The 18,908-nt window shown below is 53.5% G+C and overlaps 1 protein-coding gene across 1 annotated transcript; it reads left to right on the top strand.

Moving 5' to 3' along the window:
* Positions 1-720: 720 nt before the first annotated feature.
* Positions 721-18,903, top strand: CSUI_002297 (uncharacterized protein). Its single transcript, XM_068062499.1, has 11 exons — positions 721-2,288; positions 3,348-3,615; positions 3,981-4,394; positions 5,226-6,657; positions 7,928-7,984; positions 8,496-9,431; positions 9,911-10,675; positions 11,184-11,265; positions 11,683-12,408; positions 12,659-16,530; positions 17,588-18,903. Exons 1-11 carry the CDS (start codon positions 2,169-2,171, stop codon positions 18,513-18,515), a joined length of 9,600 nt encoding a protein of 3,199 aa, XP_067925528.1. The 5' UTR covers positions 721-2,168; the 3' UTR covers positions 18,516-18,903.
* The last annotated feature ends 5 nt before the right edge of the window (positions 18,904-18,908 follow it).

Below are 18,908 nucleotides of genomic sequence, written 5' to 3' on the forward strand. Positions count from 1 at the left end.
TATCCCGCCGTGTCCCCCGTTGAAGCTACACTCTCTGTAACGACTACAGTTATTGTCTAACATACTCCGTTTAAGTTCACAATAACAAAATGACAACGATTTCCTTCGTAATCTGGAGAACTCGCCGGACTTTAGAGATCGTGTACCACCGCGAAATCTCCGGTCCACTCCGCACTAATATCTCCCCGATGTTCCCCCCCCGTCACGCTACTGAAGAGACAGCCACCCCAGCTCTTGTATGAGGCGCTCTGAAGCGCGGAGTGGCTACTGTGCAGGCGGCGCTTTGAAGCGCGCAGTGTCTGACTGTGAGCCTTTTCAGGAACAGCTGTACGGGAGGCAGATCGTCAGAGAACATTGTAGTATCCGTCGTAGTCTAGGTGGTTAGGATACGCGGCTCTCACCCGCGCGACCCGGGTTCAAGTCCCGGCGACGGAATGTATTAGTATGTATCAGCACGAGTAGTCTGTACTGTTTGTTCAGGACCTTGCAAGCAGCCTCTGCCGCGTAGCGACCGTGCTTCTTCTATGGGGCTAGATGCAAGAGCGAGACACAGCAGTGGGATTGCAGGGGTTTCGCTTTCTTCGAACCGGCTTACGTTCGTGACACGCGCGAAGTAGAGGGCATGCATCGGGCCTGTTCAGTCCCAGCACAGCTAGCGGGTCCTGGGAACAGTCCCTCCCCTGTTCTTAGAGAAACCAGAGAAAGTACTAGCTGGCTTGTCTCCGGGGCAACTTCTTCAGGCACGTAATGTGCGCTGCGCTCGTCACACTACGCTTCTTGCTGGCGGGCGCTGTGTGTGTGCCCGCGTGCCATGGACAGCTCCAGGTAGCCGGTGGAGTTCGGAGCGTGCAGCTCTTTTCCACAGAAGAAAACTGATGCGCTTTTCCATAGCTGGACATATTGCGTAGGCTTCGCTTCGCGCTGTCCCATTTGTGTCTATTCCATACGAGGTCGCAGGTCTCGGCCTAAGTAAGGCGCTTGCCGGGTGGGGCTCCGTCCTTGTCGGCTTAGTCAAGAGCAAAGAGGTATCTTCCTTCGCAACCGTTCTTCCTAAGCTTCGTGAGCTCTCCCGTTTTATAGAGCCTGTCTCAAGTGGCTAGCATTGTAAAGGAGTGCTCGCCGGGTCTGCAGCACTACGGAGACTTCAAAACTCGACATGACCACGATGTCGAGACCGATTGCTGTTCTGCCGTAAGGTGAGGCATGCATACAGTAGCTTTGCGCTCGTCGCTTCCTCGAAGGAATTCCTATTAAAGCTGTGAGAGTGTCGCCACTTTTAGCGGGCTCGGTTTGCCGGTACGCTTCCGCTCGGGGAAGCGGGGCAGCCACGGCTGTTGTTTTTCAGCGCTGCTACCGACGAGGACTGCTTTTCCAAACTGCGGGGTACACTCTATGTGACACATCGTTCCCCGTTTTGCCCAGCATCCCAACAAGATGAGCCCAGCGGTGCACGGTTCATTTGGGGATCCTCCTTCGGCAGCACCCCAGTTCGAAGGTCGTGTCGGCACTCCCTAAACAGATCCGTGAGACTTGAAAGACTCCACCAGCCCTCTTGGTTCGGCCTTACCGTGTGTGCGTATCGCGCCCTTTTGGAACAGTACGATGAAGGCGGATCGGTTTCGCTGTGATTCTCGGTCAAATACTCATCCTCCCATGTTGCACGATGCCTCACCCCTGGCTCAGAACGGCTGGCCTCTGGAGGTTTTGTAAAGGTGCGCCAAGAGATGGCTCCAATATCGTTTGCCGTCTTTCGGGAAAGGAAGCTATGACCTCCTTCTTCGGTCGGCCGACAGCTTCCTGTTTGTTCAGCCGGAGGGCGCCTGTTTTTATCCGACAAAGCCATGTACAAAGCCACCATCCGCGTCCATGCCGACGCCTGGTCACCAGCTTTCCCACGCTGAGAGACAACGGAAATCTGACGCATTGGAGTGACGGGGAGAGCCATTCAACGGTTTCGTTATTCAGGATGATCCTGCAACTGAATAGCCGGACTTCTCGTCTAAAAGCAATAGCGATGGCGTCCAGGGCCTTCAACAACTCCGCATTACTTCGGTCAACTCAGAAGCGGGTTGAGAGAGCTGTCCCGACAGGTCGTATTAGAAGCCACTCTCGTGCAGTCCAATACTTACAGCCGACAGGTGCCGGGACGCCTGGTGCGCCTCTTTGGGATGGCAAGGTCAGAGACAGCCAAAGGGGTTTTTCTAGTACCACAGGACGCAAGGACGACAAAGACGAACTTCGACAGTTTTCACCGTACTTTCTCGACTGCGTCACGCTCCCTAGACAGAGTAAGGCGACTGTGTTTCTGTGACTAGGCAGATGCTCTCGACGTTGTCTCGTCGTCAACGGGACGGGGCGCAGGTCACTAAACCGTTTTCTTGCTTTGTAGTGCGGTACTAACTCCACACAACGGGAGTACATCGGGTTGTGTACTTGTACCCCGTTTTCTTACTGCACGATACAGCCGGGTACAATGTGACCCTCTGCCTTCAAGTTTGTGCGCATTATCAGACCCTTTCGTCGATTGAACACCTGGGGAATTATCTGGCTTGGTTCTCTGCACACTCTGCTGTAAGAGCGTTTCGGCTCGGACGGAATATGGCAGATGACGCAGTATTCGTTTACGCATCTCATCCGATAGCTCGGGCTGCCGAAGCTACTCCCTTTTTCGCTCCCGCTCGTGTAGGACAGCGACGAAAGTCTCTTTCCTTTGTCTAGCGTACGTCTGAGAGTGTCCGTGGAGTCGCTGGAAACGTGCCTTCTTTGGCGCAGTGGAGCAGGTGGTGCAATCCGTAGTCACGCTGGAAGCGTCGGAGCTCTGCGTGTGTTCCTGAAGGTGTTTCCTCATTGGTTCTCAACCTGCCGAAACTGAGACACTTAGCGAGTCGGAATGTGGCGACCAAAAATTCCGAGTTATACGCCTCTGTAAGTATAACTGCGGCGTTGTCGTGTCACTCTCCATCCCGGCCAAGCTACGCCTAGGCTCTCTCAGCCAAGATGTGATCTCCCGAAGCCTTTGCTTTACAGTGCCGAACACCTTGATCAGATTGCGTGCGCCGGTGTATACGAGAAGAAGGTTGTCGCAGAGGACGCGCGACATCCTCGGTCCAAGCAGTCAATTGTTTCCTCGTACGTTTGATGGAGCTCGAGTTCTCGTAGAGGAAGGGGAGACCAACACGATTCTAGTTGAAGTAGAGAGACCCACGCGCTGACTGCATCTGTGGCATGCCGCCGTAATGTATGTGCTTGCTTCAGTTATCAAATTTAAGAGGCTACTGCGAGGTCTTCCGCCCGGTCACGCACTCCCTTTACGGCTTCTTTTTCCTCGTGTTCTGCCCATCCTTGAGGCGTACAGACACCTCGAGCACCAGTGTCAACTGCAAGGAGCAGCCCCAGGTTTTTACGAGAGGGCCTCCGGACTGCATAGGAGTCTTCCAGGAACCCCCCCACTGGATTGCTGTTCATGTCTACACAAAGGACACGTAGCGCGGCCCGACAGTGTCCCGTCCTTCGCCCGCTCTCTGAAGAAGTTGACGGTCGCTGGACGAGCTCACCGTGAGACCTCTGGCCAGGCCGACTGTTCAGACAAAGTTGCCCGACGTTTGCCGGGTCCAGGTAAGTCTCGCGTGATCGGTTAAAAAAAAACTCCGGAGAGGTTTCGGTGTTGTTGTTCTTTAGTGTTGTTTTGATGGCTGGTCCGCCATGCCGAGCGATGCGGTATAAGGTGGCGGAGGTATGCCGACGATCACCAGTACAGCAACTACTGATAGTGAAGTACTCAGTTGAATAGGTGCGGATGTGACAGCAATAATGCTGCCAGGGGCCGCAGGATAAAAAGAACCGGGCAGTGTCTCTTGATGGCAAACATGGCTTTGAGGGGAACGGGCGCTGGAGGTCACCTAGGGTTCAAGGTCAGTTGCGGCTCTAATGTTCCCTTGGTTTGTCCTCCTCTCCTGTCCCTTCTGTCCACTCTAATCTAGTCGCGACCGGCCTCTCGAGACGGGGTCGCCAAGGTGAAGGAGGTGGCGGAGAAGCGTGGCGTAGTTACTCGGCCCCACCAGCTGCTGCATCAGCCGATCCACTACTTGTACCTTTCCTTGGGAAAGACGCTGTCAACTACGAGTCGAGTTGCCTCACGAGTGGCACACCGCAATGGACGGACGGAGCAGCAGTACGGTGTGGGAGACGAGGTGTGAAAGGACAGCAAGCAGCTTTCGGAAGAACTAGGCTCGAACTCAAGGAAGCCATAGAAGCCGGTGAAGCGGGAGTGTTGCATCGCCTGCATAGTTTGCGGGATCTCTGGAGAAAAGTCGTTCTCCATTTCGTCCTCAGGAGAGAAGAGTTAACGGGGGGAGATCTCCATTTTCTCGCTACTGCCCTGGCTAAGTTCAAGCGTACGTGGACAGCGAACCAGCTCCAGCTCAGTCAGATTTGGTGTCGTGGTCAAGCACTCGAAGAAAGCAGCTGCGCAGAAAAGCTGAGGGCTCCGGGGAGGGGAGGTGAAAGTGAGCGGGCTCCCCAGCGACGTCCTGAGGAGCCGGGTCAACGCAAGTGCGCAACCGCTAGGCCTCATGCGTGGTGTTCTGTGCGTGTAATGTGGGTACTGTGTGTGGTCTAGTATATATCTACCTGATTGAAGCGTACGCTACTCTTGTCAGAAAGCAAGTGCGGTGTGCAGTAGTATGAAATCACCTCCCCCTACGTGCTGCTGCAAGGGTATTGCTTGGGAAAGCAGCTCATGTTCTTCTGATCGTAACTGGCAGATCTCATTCAAGCATCCCTCTCACTGAGGAGAGAGTGTATATTCGCCGGGGCAGCGTGTAAAAAGAATTCCGTGCTAGATGTGGCTGGGCTGCATTTATGGACGTTTCGGTCTCCGTAGTGCCAGGGGGTGCATGCTGCGGACGCTTTGATCACAGCGTAACTGAATGAATGCAGCTGCACTCGCTTCCCCAACTGCGTAGTCTTGCCTTCTTTGACAGTACGGGTGTAAACACGGTTTGTACTCCCGGACAGTCTCACATGCACCTTCTGTTTGAGTCAGGTGGTTTCGTGAATCTCTCCAACCGCGGATCGTATTCACAAACTACATGTAAAAGGGGAGAACTATCCCATTCGGAGAAACCCTGTTGATGTGTCTCTCTGCTTTCCTCGAGTGTTTCTTACTTTGCATTCGACCCATCACGGCCGTGTTTCACTGCTACTGTGGATGCAACTATTTGCAGATTATGATCCTCTTTTGCTATCACTAATTCTCGATAGAACCCTCCGGAATGTTTTCACAATGCCGTATCATGATTTAGCCGGGATTGTTGGGTGCTTCGCGCGCATGCGACTCCTAAGACCCTCGAAGGATCAGAATGACGGCAAGCTTCTGTCACCAGCACTTTCCCCTCTGGCCTTGGACCCGCTTGACTGCTGTCTGAATTACGCCGGGCAACCGTGTCTTACGTTGCCTCTTAGCGCATTCGAGGCGCTGACCGAGAGGACTCCCTTGCGCCGGAGCTCAGCGTCGTACCGGGACGTGCAACAACCAAAGAGACCAATGTTGCATGAGGGAAGGGGGTCGGGGAATGCCTTAGACGAATCGACTCCGAAAGCTCCGGAATGCAGCTGGTATGGTGCTGATAAAGAAGCCTGCAATTTTGTAGATACAGCAGTCGGCGTGTCTTTACACACTGGTGCTGCACGCGTCAGTAAGAGGATCGAAAAGGGACGTACACATAATGGGGGAAACACACCAGTACAGCAGACCTCGCGGGGAAGGGTGAGGACTGGGGAAGATACCTCACACGAGGCCGGACAAGCTGCAAGTGAAAGCGCGGTGAGGGACGCCATGTTCTTGGGGAACGGAGGACAGGCAGGTATTGCTTTTGAGAAAGCAGTTCAACAAAAGTCGCTCCCAGCGGGAGAGTTTGGACTGCACAAAGCGACAGAATCTCTCGTGCCTTCTCAGCGTACGAAAGATTCTTTTTTGGGTACCGCATTTACTTCAGGCGCCCCTGGGGAATCCATTCGCTCTCGTCTGAGACGCGGGGCTGATGGTGCTTTTTCTTGTCCTTTGCAGTCCCTGAACACTCCCTCAAGAGCAGACGAATTTCTGCAGATTCGTAGCGTCCTGCCACCACAGGAATCAACAGGGGGAGCTTCTTCATCTCTTGTTGACCCTGATGCATTTGACAGTGATTCTTGTACTGAACGGGAAGCCTACATGCTGCCTCCCCCGTCGTTGCAGCAAGCTTCCTTTCGCTGGGTCGCATCAATGATTCCAACTGTGGGAAACGCACTCGAGAGCTCTTCGAAGACACGTGATTTAGCTTACGGAGAAAGACGTAGAGTACTAGAATCGCGGGGCTGGAAGGTGAAGGCACTAATGACACCTCTGCGACTTCAAGCCATGGAAAGCGATGAATGTGGAAGTGAGGAGGCTTGGTGTAATCAAAGGCAGGAAGAGGCGCGAGGACGCAGCAACGAGGGAAAGAATGTCGATAGACTCGTGGGTCTGAGGAAGACAGGGGGAGACACGCAAAGCGCGAGGGATAGAATATACCAGAAGTTTTCTGGACAAGCTAGGCATGTCGTACGTTTAGCCGCTGAGAGACTCCCTCTCGCTTTGTTGGACGGAGAGGTAACGGGTCAGGATTTAGGCCTTCTTTGGTAAGCCCTTTTCTTCGTTAGGTAAGATTGTTATCATGAAAGTCCGGTATCTGCGCATGGTTACGGCGGTCTTTTTCCATCGTGGTGAGTTATTCAAACCCCGTGCTGGCTTAACAGGACCTGTGCATGTTTATGCCTAGTCAAGGATCGGTTTAGAACTTGGTCTCAGCAGTAGTCGTAAAGGATCGGTGTCATTGGAAAAGGCTACCACCCGGACCCCGGTGTGTCAGTGCTTCATATTCCTTGTCAAATAGAACCTGCCGCTGACAGGGATACTGGCTAGACATGCTTATGCACATTCCAGAATTATGACTCAGTGGAGCCCCAACTCCCATACGTATACAGCAAATCCTGGCCCCTACGGGGGCTGGGCGTCGGAAGACTGGAAGCCAAGATACTCCACAGTAGAACCCGACATGATGCGCGCAACAGCCGCCCTATCAGGACAATCAAACGTTGGTGTCTGGGTCCATGCCAAGCAGTAGTGGATAGTACGTGTCTGTTTCTCTGCTTGGCTATGCTATGCCGGCTACTTGCGTGTATCCGGGCGCAGACACGCATGCATGCCCATAGCACACATTAATACGCGTCGTTCCTATAGTTTCTTCTGTCTATCTTCACTTTGGCTCCCGCAGTATGTGACATACAAAAAAAGAAGCATTGGACAGCAGAGAGGCAGGGGGTCGCTCCGGAGACGGTGCGTGCATGCTACTGTGTGAGTGGAGGGGTAGTCCTACTTTTTCTCCGAATGCCGGTGACCTCTGCGCTCGTTTAGGAGTGCCGCCCAGTGTGGGCGCATGTGATTCTTTCTGTACAGACGGGGATTTCTCAAGGAACAAAGAGAGAAGGCACTGCTACTATTATTAACCGCCGTTCTCTATAAAAGAGAGCAAACTTTTTGGCAGCACCGGCTGGTCAAGGTTCAGTTCTTTTTGTTTTTAAAAAGTGCTTGCCTAAGGTGTTTCCTCATTGCAGTTGGCGACGGGACACAGTTGAGAAAAAGAAAACTAAGCACACGTCCTCGATGCTTGCGGAGAGGGTTCGCGAGTCACAACTAGGTGGAATGGCGTTTCCTGAGGTGTGGACGAGCCCCTGCGCGGGCCGGTCAGATCGTCTGTGTACGTTCTCCATGTTCCAATGTTTAGACTCACATTCTGTGAGCGTTGCCAAGTGCCGTTTCCTAGTCGGAGCGGGAAAGTGGGAGCACGGCACAAAACTGCCTTTAGCTGCGCAATGCGTTTGCGCTTTGTTCTTGTGTGCCTCCACACAGTGAAGGTCTCGCCGCTGCGCGCCTTCATAACGACGACCTCGCAGAGATCATTCTCATGTGAGTTCCCCCAACGAGAGCCCTGCTACACCACACTTCCTCTGAGAAGAATCAGTATCGATGTATTCACATCTTTCCTCACTTCCAAATGTCTCCTAGCCTTTTCTCAGTTTTGGCGTCTCTGGTTGATATTGTTTGCCTAGGAAGGTCTCATTCTATCTCCAACACGCACCGCGCCGTTACTTCTTCTTTTGCCGATCTGCGTCCTTTCTTACGTTCTGCTTTTATACTCATGTGTGAACCCGTTGGCGGTGCTCACTCACCAGTCATGGAAAGAGTTGCGTCTGCGCGTGTCGAGTTGTGTCTGAGTTTCAAGGTCGTTGAAAAATAGTTTCAGATACTCTGCTCCCAGAATGCCTTTAAACGTTTAGTCGCAGTGTCGCTTGACAACACAGGGCACACCAACCAAGTCTACGGCAGATCGCTGAGGTGAACTGTGTTAGGGGATGCTTGTCCTCGTACGAGTTCAGCTCTTGCTCAGGCGATTTTTTGCTTCTCCTCCCCATGTCAGGACCGCCTTTCCCGAACTCCAGAGCGACAAAACCTTCGGCTCTTCAATCCGTTCGGTGTTGGAGAAACCGGAACCAGAAGGAGCACAAGAGGACCGAGGAGTGACAGAAGAGCCGCGCGAAGCGGAGAGAAGTTCTCTTGTCGAAAGAGACTCTGCAAGGACACCAGGGGGACACGCGCTCTTTCCGTCGTTTGCTTCGTGTTCTTTTGGCGTGGTTGGGCCGTCACTGTCTAATACATCTTCGGCTACTCTTCTGGCCACGAGTTCCCTGGTCGGCACTCCTAGCTTCGCTGAGCCTGCCGACAACCAGGGGCGGAACTGCCCTTCCGGTTCTACCGCCGTGCGAACCGCTTCCGATAACCAGGGTCTCCTACTGTCTGCTTTTCCCGATCATCATAGCTCTGCCGCGTCTGTGACTTCGCTTTTTCCTCCTGTGGCTCTCTCACCCCTTAACCTCACATCTGTTCTTCATTGGCTCGGCATTATGGCAGCGCCACGACCGTCCTCCACTCCAATTTTGTTGTCTTCGTTGGTTGATCCCACTGTCCCGGATGTTAACCTGGAAGGCCTGGCTTTTTTGTCGTCCCCTCCTGCCCCGGGTAGATCGCAACGTGCCTTGAATTCTGCCTCGACTTCGATGCTGCCTGGTTTTACCGTCCCTTCCGGTCCTGCCCTCCCCTCATCAAGCCTGTGCGCCACAACTATCGTAGCCACGTCTGCTACTTTTTGGGCCGCACCGGCGCCGGCCGCCCGCGTTTCGTCGTCAGCTGTGTGTGGGGAGAACGAAGGTTGTCCGGAAATCTATCGACGCGTGTCAGTGTGGCAAGCAGGAGCACGGGCTCTCTTACAGCGCCTCCCAAGCATCCCCGCCTACGCTCTCGTGAACGTCTATTCTGCCTTTGAGAAAGCGTTAGTCCGGGATCCATGTCTCATGAGGTTAGTATGAAAAGACTTGTTCTCCTTTTCTAGACAGCGTTTTTCTCCACGTCGCTTTGTCCTGAGTCTTTTTTCCGAAACAGGTCGCCAAGAAGGCCACCCTGGGAGGCATACGTACAAAGAGAAATTTCATTCCCTGCCCTAACTTCGTTACTCGGTGATATGGTTGGATCTCCGACGCCTAGTGAGTTCCTCAGTGTCCACGGGGCCCTGGCGCCTCCCCCAGGCCAGCCGCCCTCGTTACCCGCGCTGTGCTTGTTTCTGCGCGGATGCCACTTCCGAGCTGGCTGGTATATGCATCTTTGGCACTGCCCAGTCGTCTGTTCGTCTGCACGTGAAGCTTGACGAGACCGCGTCGTCGGGTAGTTCAGCTTCCAACCCGCTCCGTCCTCATGTCTCCTGCAGACCCAAGCTGCAATCATGGGACTGTACTGACTGTCTCCGCATGCGTCTGTGCATGGTGTGTCTGTTGCCTTTAGTGTTCTTTCTCCGCGTCTTGTCCATCAAATTGACGGTCTCCCCCTTTCCGCACTCGCAAGCCTCTTAACATCTCTTACCATTCTCGGGACGCCTCATCCACCGCTGCTTTCTAGCCTCTGCCGCGCCATTTCGAAAAGCCTCTTCCAGCCTAAAGCGCCTTCTCTCACTCAGAGTGAAAACGGGGGAAGCGGTCAAACCGATACGAGAAAACAGACTGTACTGCGACTTTTAGCCGCACTGCCGAGTATGCGCGACGCGTACAGTCAAGCTTATACACATTATGCTTGTAACAACAGGGACACAGGGTCAGGTGCCAGTATTTCTTTATCATTGTCACCACCGCACGATCCGTCCGTCACTTCCGCCTCAACGGGGCCTTCGCCTTCTCCGAGAAGTTTCCGGTGTATGGCAGCGGACACCGTGTCCCGCCGTAGCATTTCCCGTTCTTCTTCCGGGAGAAAGGGGCGTTGCAGGAGCACAGCAGGCCTCTGCCCCAGGCATCTGGATGAGCTGGAGACGCGAGGACAAGAGAGAACGGGTCGAAACCCTGCAGCAGGAACTGCAGAAGAGAAAGAAGACGGTGTTATGAAAGGAGTGAGAAAAACTTTCGGCAAGGACGCAGAAGACAAGGAAACGCCTGCAGAAAAAAGACAGCAGGCGGAGACAAGAAAGAAGAACAAAGCGAGACTGGAGGCGAGGAAAGCTGCAGGGGAGATCCTAACCACTTTACAGCTCCTGTGCGCAGAAGCTGCTTTCTTCGCGAGGTAATGGCATTATGGAATTGCCGTTCAAAAGTACAACTTGAACTCAGCTGATTAGTTCTGAAGGAGATTGCGAATGGATCCTCTCGTGTTCCCCAGCATACCAAGTTTGGGAGAGATGTCTTTTACGCCGTGGTTACTTCGTCTTGCTGCTCTAAACGGTGTAATGGATGTAGCTCAGTACCGTGCCACTATTAGTATACTCATGCGCTCCCTCATCGTGTCCGCTTTTCCAGCATCAAGCAGTACTCGAAAAGCAGGGTTTCTGTTGTAGAAAAACATTCTGCGCGTGTTGCGCGTTCTGATTGGAAAGGAAGTGAGTTCCCACGAGGCGTTTGTCATATCCGTATGCGGTTGCCCCCTCATTTTGTAGAGACGAAGTGGCAGGGCGGGAAGGTTTTCTGGTTGCCGCTCTTCTTGTCTCTCCGTTTTCCCTTACTGCCGTGCGGCTGTGGTCACGGGCGGCTTCGCCTCTCAATTCTGTTACGGTGACTCTGCTTTCTTTTGCCAGACAAAGCAGTACGAGCGTGGAGGAGCTGCTCCTGCTGCTGCGTGTGCAAGACATGCACGGAATCTTCCACACCTCCCTCATGGTATGTCATGAAGAGACTCTGCCTTGTCGCTCTGATGGCGGTGTATTCGTCAGCTGCTCCTAACCTGTCTTGTTGAGATATTCATCATCTCGTTAGGCGTCGTAGCGTTTTGCTTTTCTGTCCGGCCGACCTTCAGACAAAGTTTGTCAACAGCACACGTCAGTGAAGCGGTCTCAACGCTTTTTCCTGCCCGGACACCTGGCATACGGAGCGAGGGAAAAGGAGACTTCAGTGAACCGCTTGTGTTGGTGATACGGATTCATGTCATCCAGGAAGGAGCGCTCCTCGAAACACAGACACGGGGAGGTTGTTGAACTGTATTGTAGAGTCCTGCAGCTTTTGTTCTTGGGGCTTCAGGGGCTTTTTTGTTTACCCGTAGCGTGACGCAGACATTTTCTGTGGCTCTATTTTGCCCAGAGAAGTATCGGCGAAGGAATAATCCGGAAACATCAGCAACGACAAGGAAAGGAACCGGAAGCGGAAATCGGCCGCGCTGCATGCAGCTGTAGAGAGGTGTCTCCAGCAATACTGGGGATGACAGCAGGAACGCCAGAGGTCGCCTCTTCGCTCGAGAGCACTCCGCGTGTGCAAGCTTCGAAGCCTGCAGCGGGGGCGGGACCATCAGGTTTTGCTTCTCCAGAAGCAAGCGCACGGAGAATTGCAACTGAATCGCACCGCAACTTCGTGGATTCCATTGCGGTCAGGGTCTCGTCTCTCGTTTGTTCGCCTTCATCGATGGATTCCAGTTTGTACTGTGCGTCTGTTTTTCCTCTGGCTTGGCCCCCTTCCGCAACTACTCCTTCCTGGATGCCTCTGGAGACTGAACAGCTAGTATATTTGACACATTTACTTGTAAAGGCTCCACCCTTGAGACATTTCTTCTCCTTCCCTCGCTATGAGGTGTTCTCATTGATTGACGAAGAACAGCTGTTGCGGCAGCTGGGGTTCTTCTCGAGACCTTTGCAAAAGGGACGGGAAAACAATATAGGAGCTGAGGGCCGGCAGAGACTCGGGGGGGAGGTGTGGAGCCTAAGCGGGTATGAACAGAGCGACCAACAGCGTGAAGAAGACGAACCAGTGAGCCTGGAGGCACTGTGGACTCGCTGGGAAAACGTGACAGTTACTCAAGAAAGAGTGCTAAAGGTAGGCCTTGACAATGCTAATCAATTTCTCCCACCTGTTTAGGGCTGACCGGCTTCGTCGGTAGACAGCTGCGGCCCATTCAGTTTCCTCCGACGCACCGGTAACTGCAGTGTTTGCGGTGTTCGCCGGCTGTTATAAGACTCTTTCGTAGCCGCTCCCTACCCAAATTGGGACGTCAGCAAACAGCGGGAAAACTTTCAAGTTCCGTGTTGCGCCGTATTTCGTGTCTCTGTTTTGCCGGCTTCCGCAGGAGGTTCTCAACCACTTCGTTGGACTTCGCTCGCCCGACAGCGTAGACGCAAACCAAGGTGGAAAGAAGGGTCTGTCGCTGACGGGGACAATACCGAGAAGGGACCTGAGTACCGGAGTTGAGAAACTGGAAGGGTCGGGAAAAAGTGTCCTCGGCTCAGACAGTCTCAGCCCTACTTTGGTAGGGACGGGAAAGATGACTGTAGCGAAGGCTACCAAGGAGGAACCAGAGAGGGCTGAAGTCTCGCCGAAAGAGAATCTCGGAAGCCCCCGTTACGCGTGTCCGGTCTCATCGCAGTCGCGGTTGTCTTCCGCTTGCCTTTCCCATTCTGACTTCTTGTCCTCTGTGTCAGCCCTTTCTTCCTCGATCACGCCCAGTCGCTGCGGAGGCGTACGCTCTTCCTTCTCGGGTTCCTCCCGCACTCGCTGGAGCTCGTTACCAGGTCTGCAAGCTCTCCCGCTTCCGGCTCTGGTAGTTCTTCTTGAAACAGTTGCCTCCTTCTCGAGAAATCATATTTTGCATCAGGGTGGGATTTCTGTTCGTCTCTGTCAACGGCACGCGAGTAAGAGCTCGGGTCATTGCGCCCTTATCCATGCTGGCGTTACTTCAGGAAGTTCCACTTACCTGCCAAGGAACGAAAGAGGGAAGGGTGAGAAGGAACTCTGGGAGTCTAGAGAGAAAGACCAGGAAAGTGTGCTTCAGCTACGAGGGAGCGAGACTACCACTACATCCGCAGTACTGAGTGCTGACGAATTGTCTACAACAGGGGCGGGCATGCAAGGTAACTTTTTCTTCCCGTCTCATTTCTTCGATGTAGCTCAATTCCGGCTGAGTCTGGCGGCAAGGCGTTTGCTTGGAAAGCGTCTTGTTTCCGTGCATAGAGCCTTTCACTCTGTTTCCAACCGGGAGTGTACGCAGGATCGTGCGACTCTCATCTCTGACATCTTCGGGCCAATGACGTCGCGAAGGATTGACGACGTAGGAGAGAACTCTGACGGGACAAGAGGAGAAGTAGAAAGTTGTGCGGCTGCTAGGATAGAAGAGAGGGAAAGCTGCCGACCATGGAGTGGCAATGAGGGGCAACAGGCTGCCATACTGGGCGATGCGGAGGTAATTTGGCTGTTACGCGGCGTCCAGGCGCTGGTAGAAGCGGAGGGGGAGGGAGCTGGCGTGAGTGACCTGTTTGTGTGTATATCTACGTTGCTGGTTCTGCGGTGGCGTGGCCTGCTGCCGGTTGTTAGTGGAAGGACAACATTAAGCAGCGAAGGACCAAGTGGCCAGGCCGCCCCGGGACAAGGGGCGAAAGCAGAGAGCCCCAACGAAATTCGTGTCCCCCCACGAGACCTTGTGGGGTTCTTCGAAGGTGTCAACTCTGCCTGTCCGGCGGATGCTGTCCTCTCATCTCCGGGCTGCGCTGGAGGCTTCTGCGTTGTTAGCGACATGCCACCAAGACGTGCTGTGTTCGCGCCAAGAAAAGAGGGAAACAGAAGGAAGAGCGTGGAACAAAAAGAGGAGGAATGTGCTGAGGAAGACAACGGCGAACAAAATGAAGACAATCAAGTGGCGCAAGACGGCAGGGGCGGGACCGGAGAAGGCAGGGCAGGAACAACGGTTCGCGACGCAGGCGTGTCAACCAGACAGTGCGCCTTAGCGGAAGGACAGACTCGGCAGCGCGACGAAGAGAGACAACCACAGGAAGAAAGAAGTCAGCGGCGCAGTGGAGAGAAAGAGGCTCAACAAGCGCGGCGAAGATGCACCGGCGGAGACAACATGGTGAAGAAGATGGCGCTTAGGGTAGAGGCGCTGAAGACACTTCTGCATGAAGCAGCTTTGCTTTTACGTGCCCTTCGGCTGTGGTCTTACAATGGCAGCTCATCCGTTTGTTTTTCTTCACGGACCGGTCTTTCCTCACCTTGTGCTCCTTCACTACCTGCTATGCACATTCTTCTTCCAAAGCTTCTCTCTTCTGTCACAGACGTGGTGTCAGCCGCAGCATTTGCTCCAGGCCTCGTTCCTTCCTTCAGAGACGTTCCCCTCACGACGTTGTTGAGGCGTGAAACAGCTGTTTACGGGAAGCCGTTCACTGACAGCGGAACTAGTAGCTCGGTGCTGTCTGTGGGATGCTTGGGCACCACGGCAGCCGTAGACGTGAACGCAGGAGCGAACGAGCGGAAGCCCGTAGTGCACGGCAATCGTGAGAGACAGGAGCTGAGAAGCACGGCTACGTTGAATGGAAACCTGCCTTCAGGTTCATGGAAAGGGACCAGCGCCGGAGACTCTTTGGGTTCTTTCCTGTGTGCCACCACACTAGGCACCCGCGTTCAGAGCTCATCACCCGAGAAAAAGCGCACCCGCGAAACAGAAGTGGAGTGGAGCGAAGCCGGCTGTAATAGACAGCTCCAAACAAAGGCTGTGAATCTGCTGAACGAGGCGGCAGGAGTCGTCGTGGCTCTTTTTGAGGAAAGCCAGTGGCGGCTATTGACGGAGCGGTCATGCAGAGAAGCAGCTCGGCGGCCGGTGTCTCTGTCTCCCTATTGTCAAGAACATTCTTTGATTTCCCGTTTCTCAAGCGGTTTCCTCTCTCCTTTGGACGACTCTGAATCGTATCTGCCCAACCGCGGTGAATTCCTACACACTCCTCGTCCGACCTTACGCAGAGAGTCGGACTCAGATGCTCCTAATGCTTCTTTCACGCCTCTCTCGCTGTCCACATGTGTGTATTCACTCGGTGCTTGTTCTTGCACCTTCTCTTGTAGCATGATGCCCGGGTATCACAAAATTCTCGAGCTCCTGTCGCTCGCCCTTCGCCTCAGTTTTTCGGTTTCATGCATGCCTTCGCGGTGTGCTTCTCCCTCTCTGGCCGACTCTCGACTTTTCGCGTCGGTTCCATCTCCCTCGTGCGCCGGCGAGGATGTAAGCCGGCGATTTGTCTTCGGGTCTTCTTGTGACGATTTGTCTTCTTCAGGCAGTCGTTCTGCGGCCGCTTTTTGTCAAAAAACGCTTTCAGCGCCATACGTCGCGTCGGCAGGTACCTGTTTTTCGGTGCATCAGCTCCGTTCTATTCTGTCGGCCTCGACGACGCAGCCTCTTTTCATCTTCATGTCGTTTTTTCTCCCAGTAGAAGCTCTAGTGCGTTTCCCTCTCTGGATCCTTAGAGTCCTAACAGTCGCGAAGCAAGTTGCCGAAGCCGAGCTATTCTCTGTTTGGTCGACGCGTCAGACAAAACTGAGCTCGGCTGCGTCCACTTCACAGTCACGGAAGGGAGCTGAGGGCCGTAGCTCATGGGCGGGAGCCAAAGACCGGTCGCAGGGCGAAAAGCGTGAAAATGAACAAGAAAACTCTCAGCAACAGAACTTTGGCTTCTGTGCGTCTGGCGCAAAACTTGCTTGCCCTGGTAGCGCAGCGCGGCGGGGTAGCGGGGGAGAGTTTTCACTGGAGAGAAGCGACGGACAGGCTGGGCACCGAAGGTTGTTACAGTACAACGAAGATTCCCTTCCAGGCGGGCTAGCCAGAGAAGCTTTCGGTGCTTCAGGAGAAGCAGAGCTCAAGGAAGCCTCCTTACTTAATAATGCAGAGATGATGAGAGCCGAACAAGATGAGACAAAGGACTGGCAAGGCAGAATGCGCTGCGGAGCACAAGAAAGGCCGCTAGCGGAAAAGGAGCAAAGACAGTTGAATGTTTTGTTTGAGAAGGAGGTTCAGCTGTCTGTGGCGCATCTGTCCGTTCAGCACAGTAAGAATAGAAGGGCTAAGCAACCGAACTATTCGCAGGACACCAAAACAGCCAGCCAGAAGAGCGGATGGTGTGTGGTCGACCCCAATTCAAAAACAGGAACCTGCCAACGGAAAAGAGAGGTCACGTTTTCAAACTGGTAAGTTCGTTTTCAGATGCGTAGCTTGAGGGCGTCAGCAACATTCGCATCGTCAGGACGTACCACGTATAGAACTTTAGCAGTAATATATACATCATTTGATGTGTCAAGGGAGATCACAGACACATACGTGTGCGCCTTGGTGGCGCTCTTGAGCGGAGTTTCTCCGCGAGTTTGTCTTGGTCGACAACCCTTGATTTTGCTTCGCGTTGTGTTATTCATGCTAGAGACTGGACAGTCAAACAGATAGTGCAGTGGCCCCATGGGACGGCTGCACAAACGTTTCACCGCAGTCTGTCACTGGCTGTGCAGGTAACTTACTTTACTTTTTCTTCCCGACGGTAGGATTATTCTTTGGGTGAAACGCGTTACCGCCGGCCCAGTCGGGACGCTACGGTAACAGCGGTGCCTCGTTGAACTGGTGTACGCTCGATGGAGCATGCCGATGACTATCGGTGTCGGCGAGGTTTTCCGTATGTCTGCCTCACGTTTTTCGTGGACGCAGATGCCCTGAGATGACCGTTCCAGTGCCATCTGCCCAAGATATCATTTTTTCGGAGATGTTCTACATAATGCTGTCGCGTCGTAGTTGTATAAGTAGAGTGCGTATTTGCCGAAGAAGGAATTGCCGTTGACTTTGTAGGCCAAGAAGAGAGAAGTTAAAGTTAGTTGAAAAGGCTCTCACATGTTTGGGGAGCAGAAACGAGTTGACGTGAGAGTCATCGAGCGTACTTGCAGACACGACGACTCCTTTTCACAGTACTCGGCTCGATCGAGCTACAGCTACTGTACCGCTCTTGAAATCCTCTGTGGTCAGACGACAAAGCAAGGGAGACTTGCTATGCAGGCACTTACTCTGCGCATGTCCGCCTCTAGTCATCTTGTGATGCCGCATCTCTCACGCCCGTAGAGATACGTGTGAGGTGTGGTTCTCTTGTTGTACACGTGTTGAGGGAGCGTATCTACCAAGTATGCATATGTATATCCACATAAACGGTTGCGCACCATCTTTACGCAGCCTAAGTATTTGCGGCATGAGGACGTGTGGCGTGTACAGGCTCTGCCCAGCTCTAATTCTCCACCTGGAACCACAGAGCGGCTCCTCTGGATTCTCCGACGTGCTGTCTCGCCTTGATAGGTGCTCCCGAGAAATGTTGAGAATGATGGTTGAAGCAGAAAAGCGCAGAGCCCAACGGGAGGAACGCCAGATACAGCGCTGGCCCGTACCTTCCTCAGAATGTGCTGTGGTATGCAAGGATGAGCGCGGTGGTTTTCGTTTTTTCAACCTTCGAGTTACGCCGACTACCGCGTCTCGAGCTACTGAGCTCAATGGAGATCGACTTTCTCCAACAGAGTGCTCGCATCTCGGCACTGAGGGACATATCGACAAACGCCGTTGTGGAAGAGACACAACGGCAACGGAGAAGAGACGGGAGCAAAGACTACAAGTTGAGGAGAAAGTAGAAGAAAGTGCTGCGACCATGAGCGCAAGCACCAAAACTGTTGAGCTGCATCCTAGAACAGGAGCTGAAGAACATCTCAAGTCTTCGGAGTACAATAACTGTGAAGAAGTGGGAGTAAATAGTGCTGGAGACGGGATACACTGGAGAGAGAGTTTCTCGCCGGGAGGGAACAGCCCTGAGACTGCCAGACGTACAAATGAAGAAGGTGAAGAACTACAGAACAATGGAAAGGTATCCGCTCCGTTCGGACGTTTGGAAACGACAATAGATTTAGGAGTTCTCCGGGGGCCGCCGGGCGACAGCAGGCACGTGATGAGAGGATATCGCCCCGCTGGAGTAAACAACAAGCGCGAGGTAGGAGAAGCGAGATCGAGAATGGTGGAAGTGGAAAGGGATGCAGCGCGACCACACAGGATGAAGGATTGGGCCGGGAAGACAGGACTAGGGAAACCCGCCTACTGGCTGCCAACTGTCCCAGAAAATGCCGACCTCAGGGACCTGTTGAGGATTTACGATGACTGAGGAAACCGGTCTGGACTTCCTTGTGATTCGCGCACACAGGTGGAGCGCCAGGCGCGTTAAAACTATTCACTGTAGTTTACAAAGCGTCTTGTGTTTTTCTGTAAATGTACTCCACACTGCAAAAAAAAAACACTGCCTGAGCAAGTCAGTGGTCGGCGAGCCCCCGGGGGCTTGTTTGGTGTACATCTTTCGAAGTCGGCGAATTCCCCGCCCGTGTCGCATGAATACTGTCGACAGAGTTGCAGGAACCTCGTGCTGGTCGGGGGACGACGGCAGGTGTGTACGTCAGCGGAATTCATACTAATAACGGTGTGATGTAGCTGCGTTTCTTTGTTTCTGATTCTGAATGCGCAGAAACACTGGCTCTCGTGAGCTAAGAGCCGCCCATAAATC

This window comes from Cystoisospora suis, assembly GCF_002600585.1.
Source record: "Cystoisospora suis strain Wien I chromosome Unknown contig_975, whole genome shotgun sequence".
NCBI classification, from domain to species: domain Eukaryota; phylum Apicomplexa; class Conoidasida; order Eucoccidiorida; family Sarcocystidae; genus Cystoisospora; species Cystoisospora suis.

Coding starts and splice junctions, on each gene's coding strand:
- CSUI_002297 (XM_068062499.1), top strand. CDS start 2,169: ATGGCAAGGTCAGAGACAGCCAAAGGGGTTTTTCTAGTACCACAGGAC. Junction 4,395..5,225: donor TGCCCTGGCTAAGTTCAAGC/GTACGTGGACAG, acceptor AACTATTTGCAG/ATTATGATCCTCTTTTGCTA. Junction 12,409..12,658: donor CTCAAGAAAGAGTGCTAAAG/GTAGGCCTTGAC, acceptor CGGCTTCCGCAG/GAGGTTCTCAACCACTTCGT.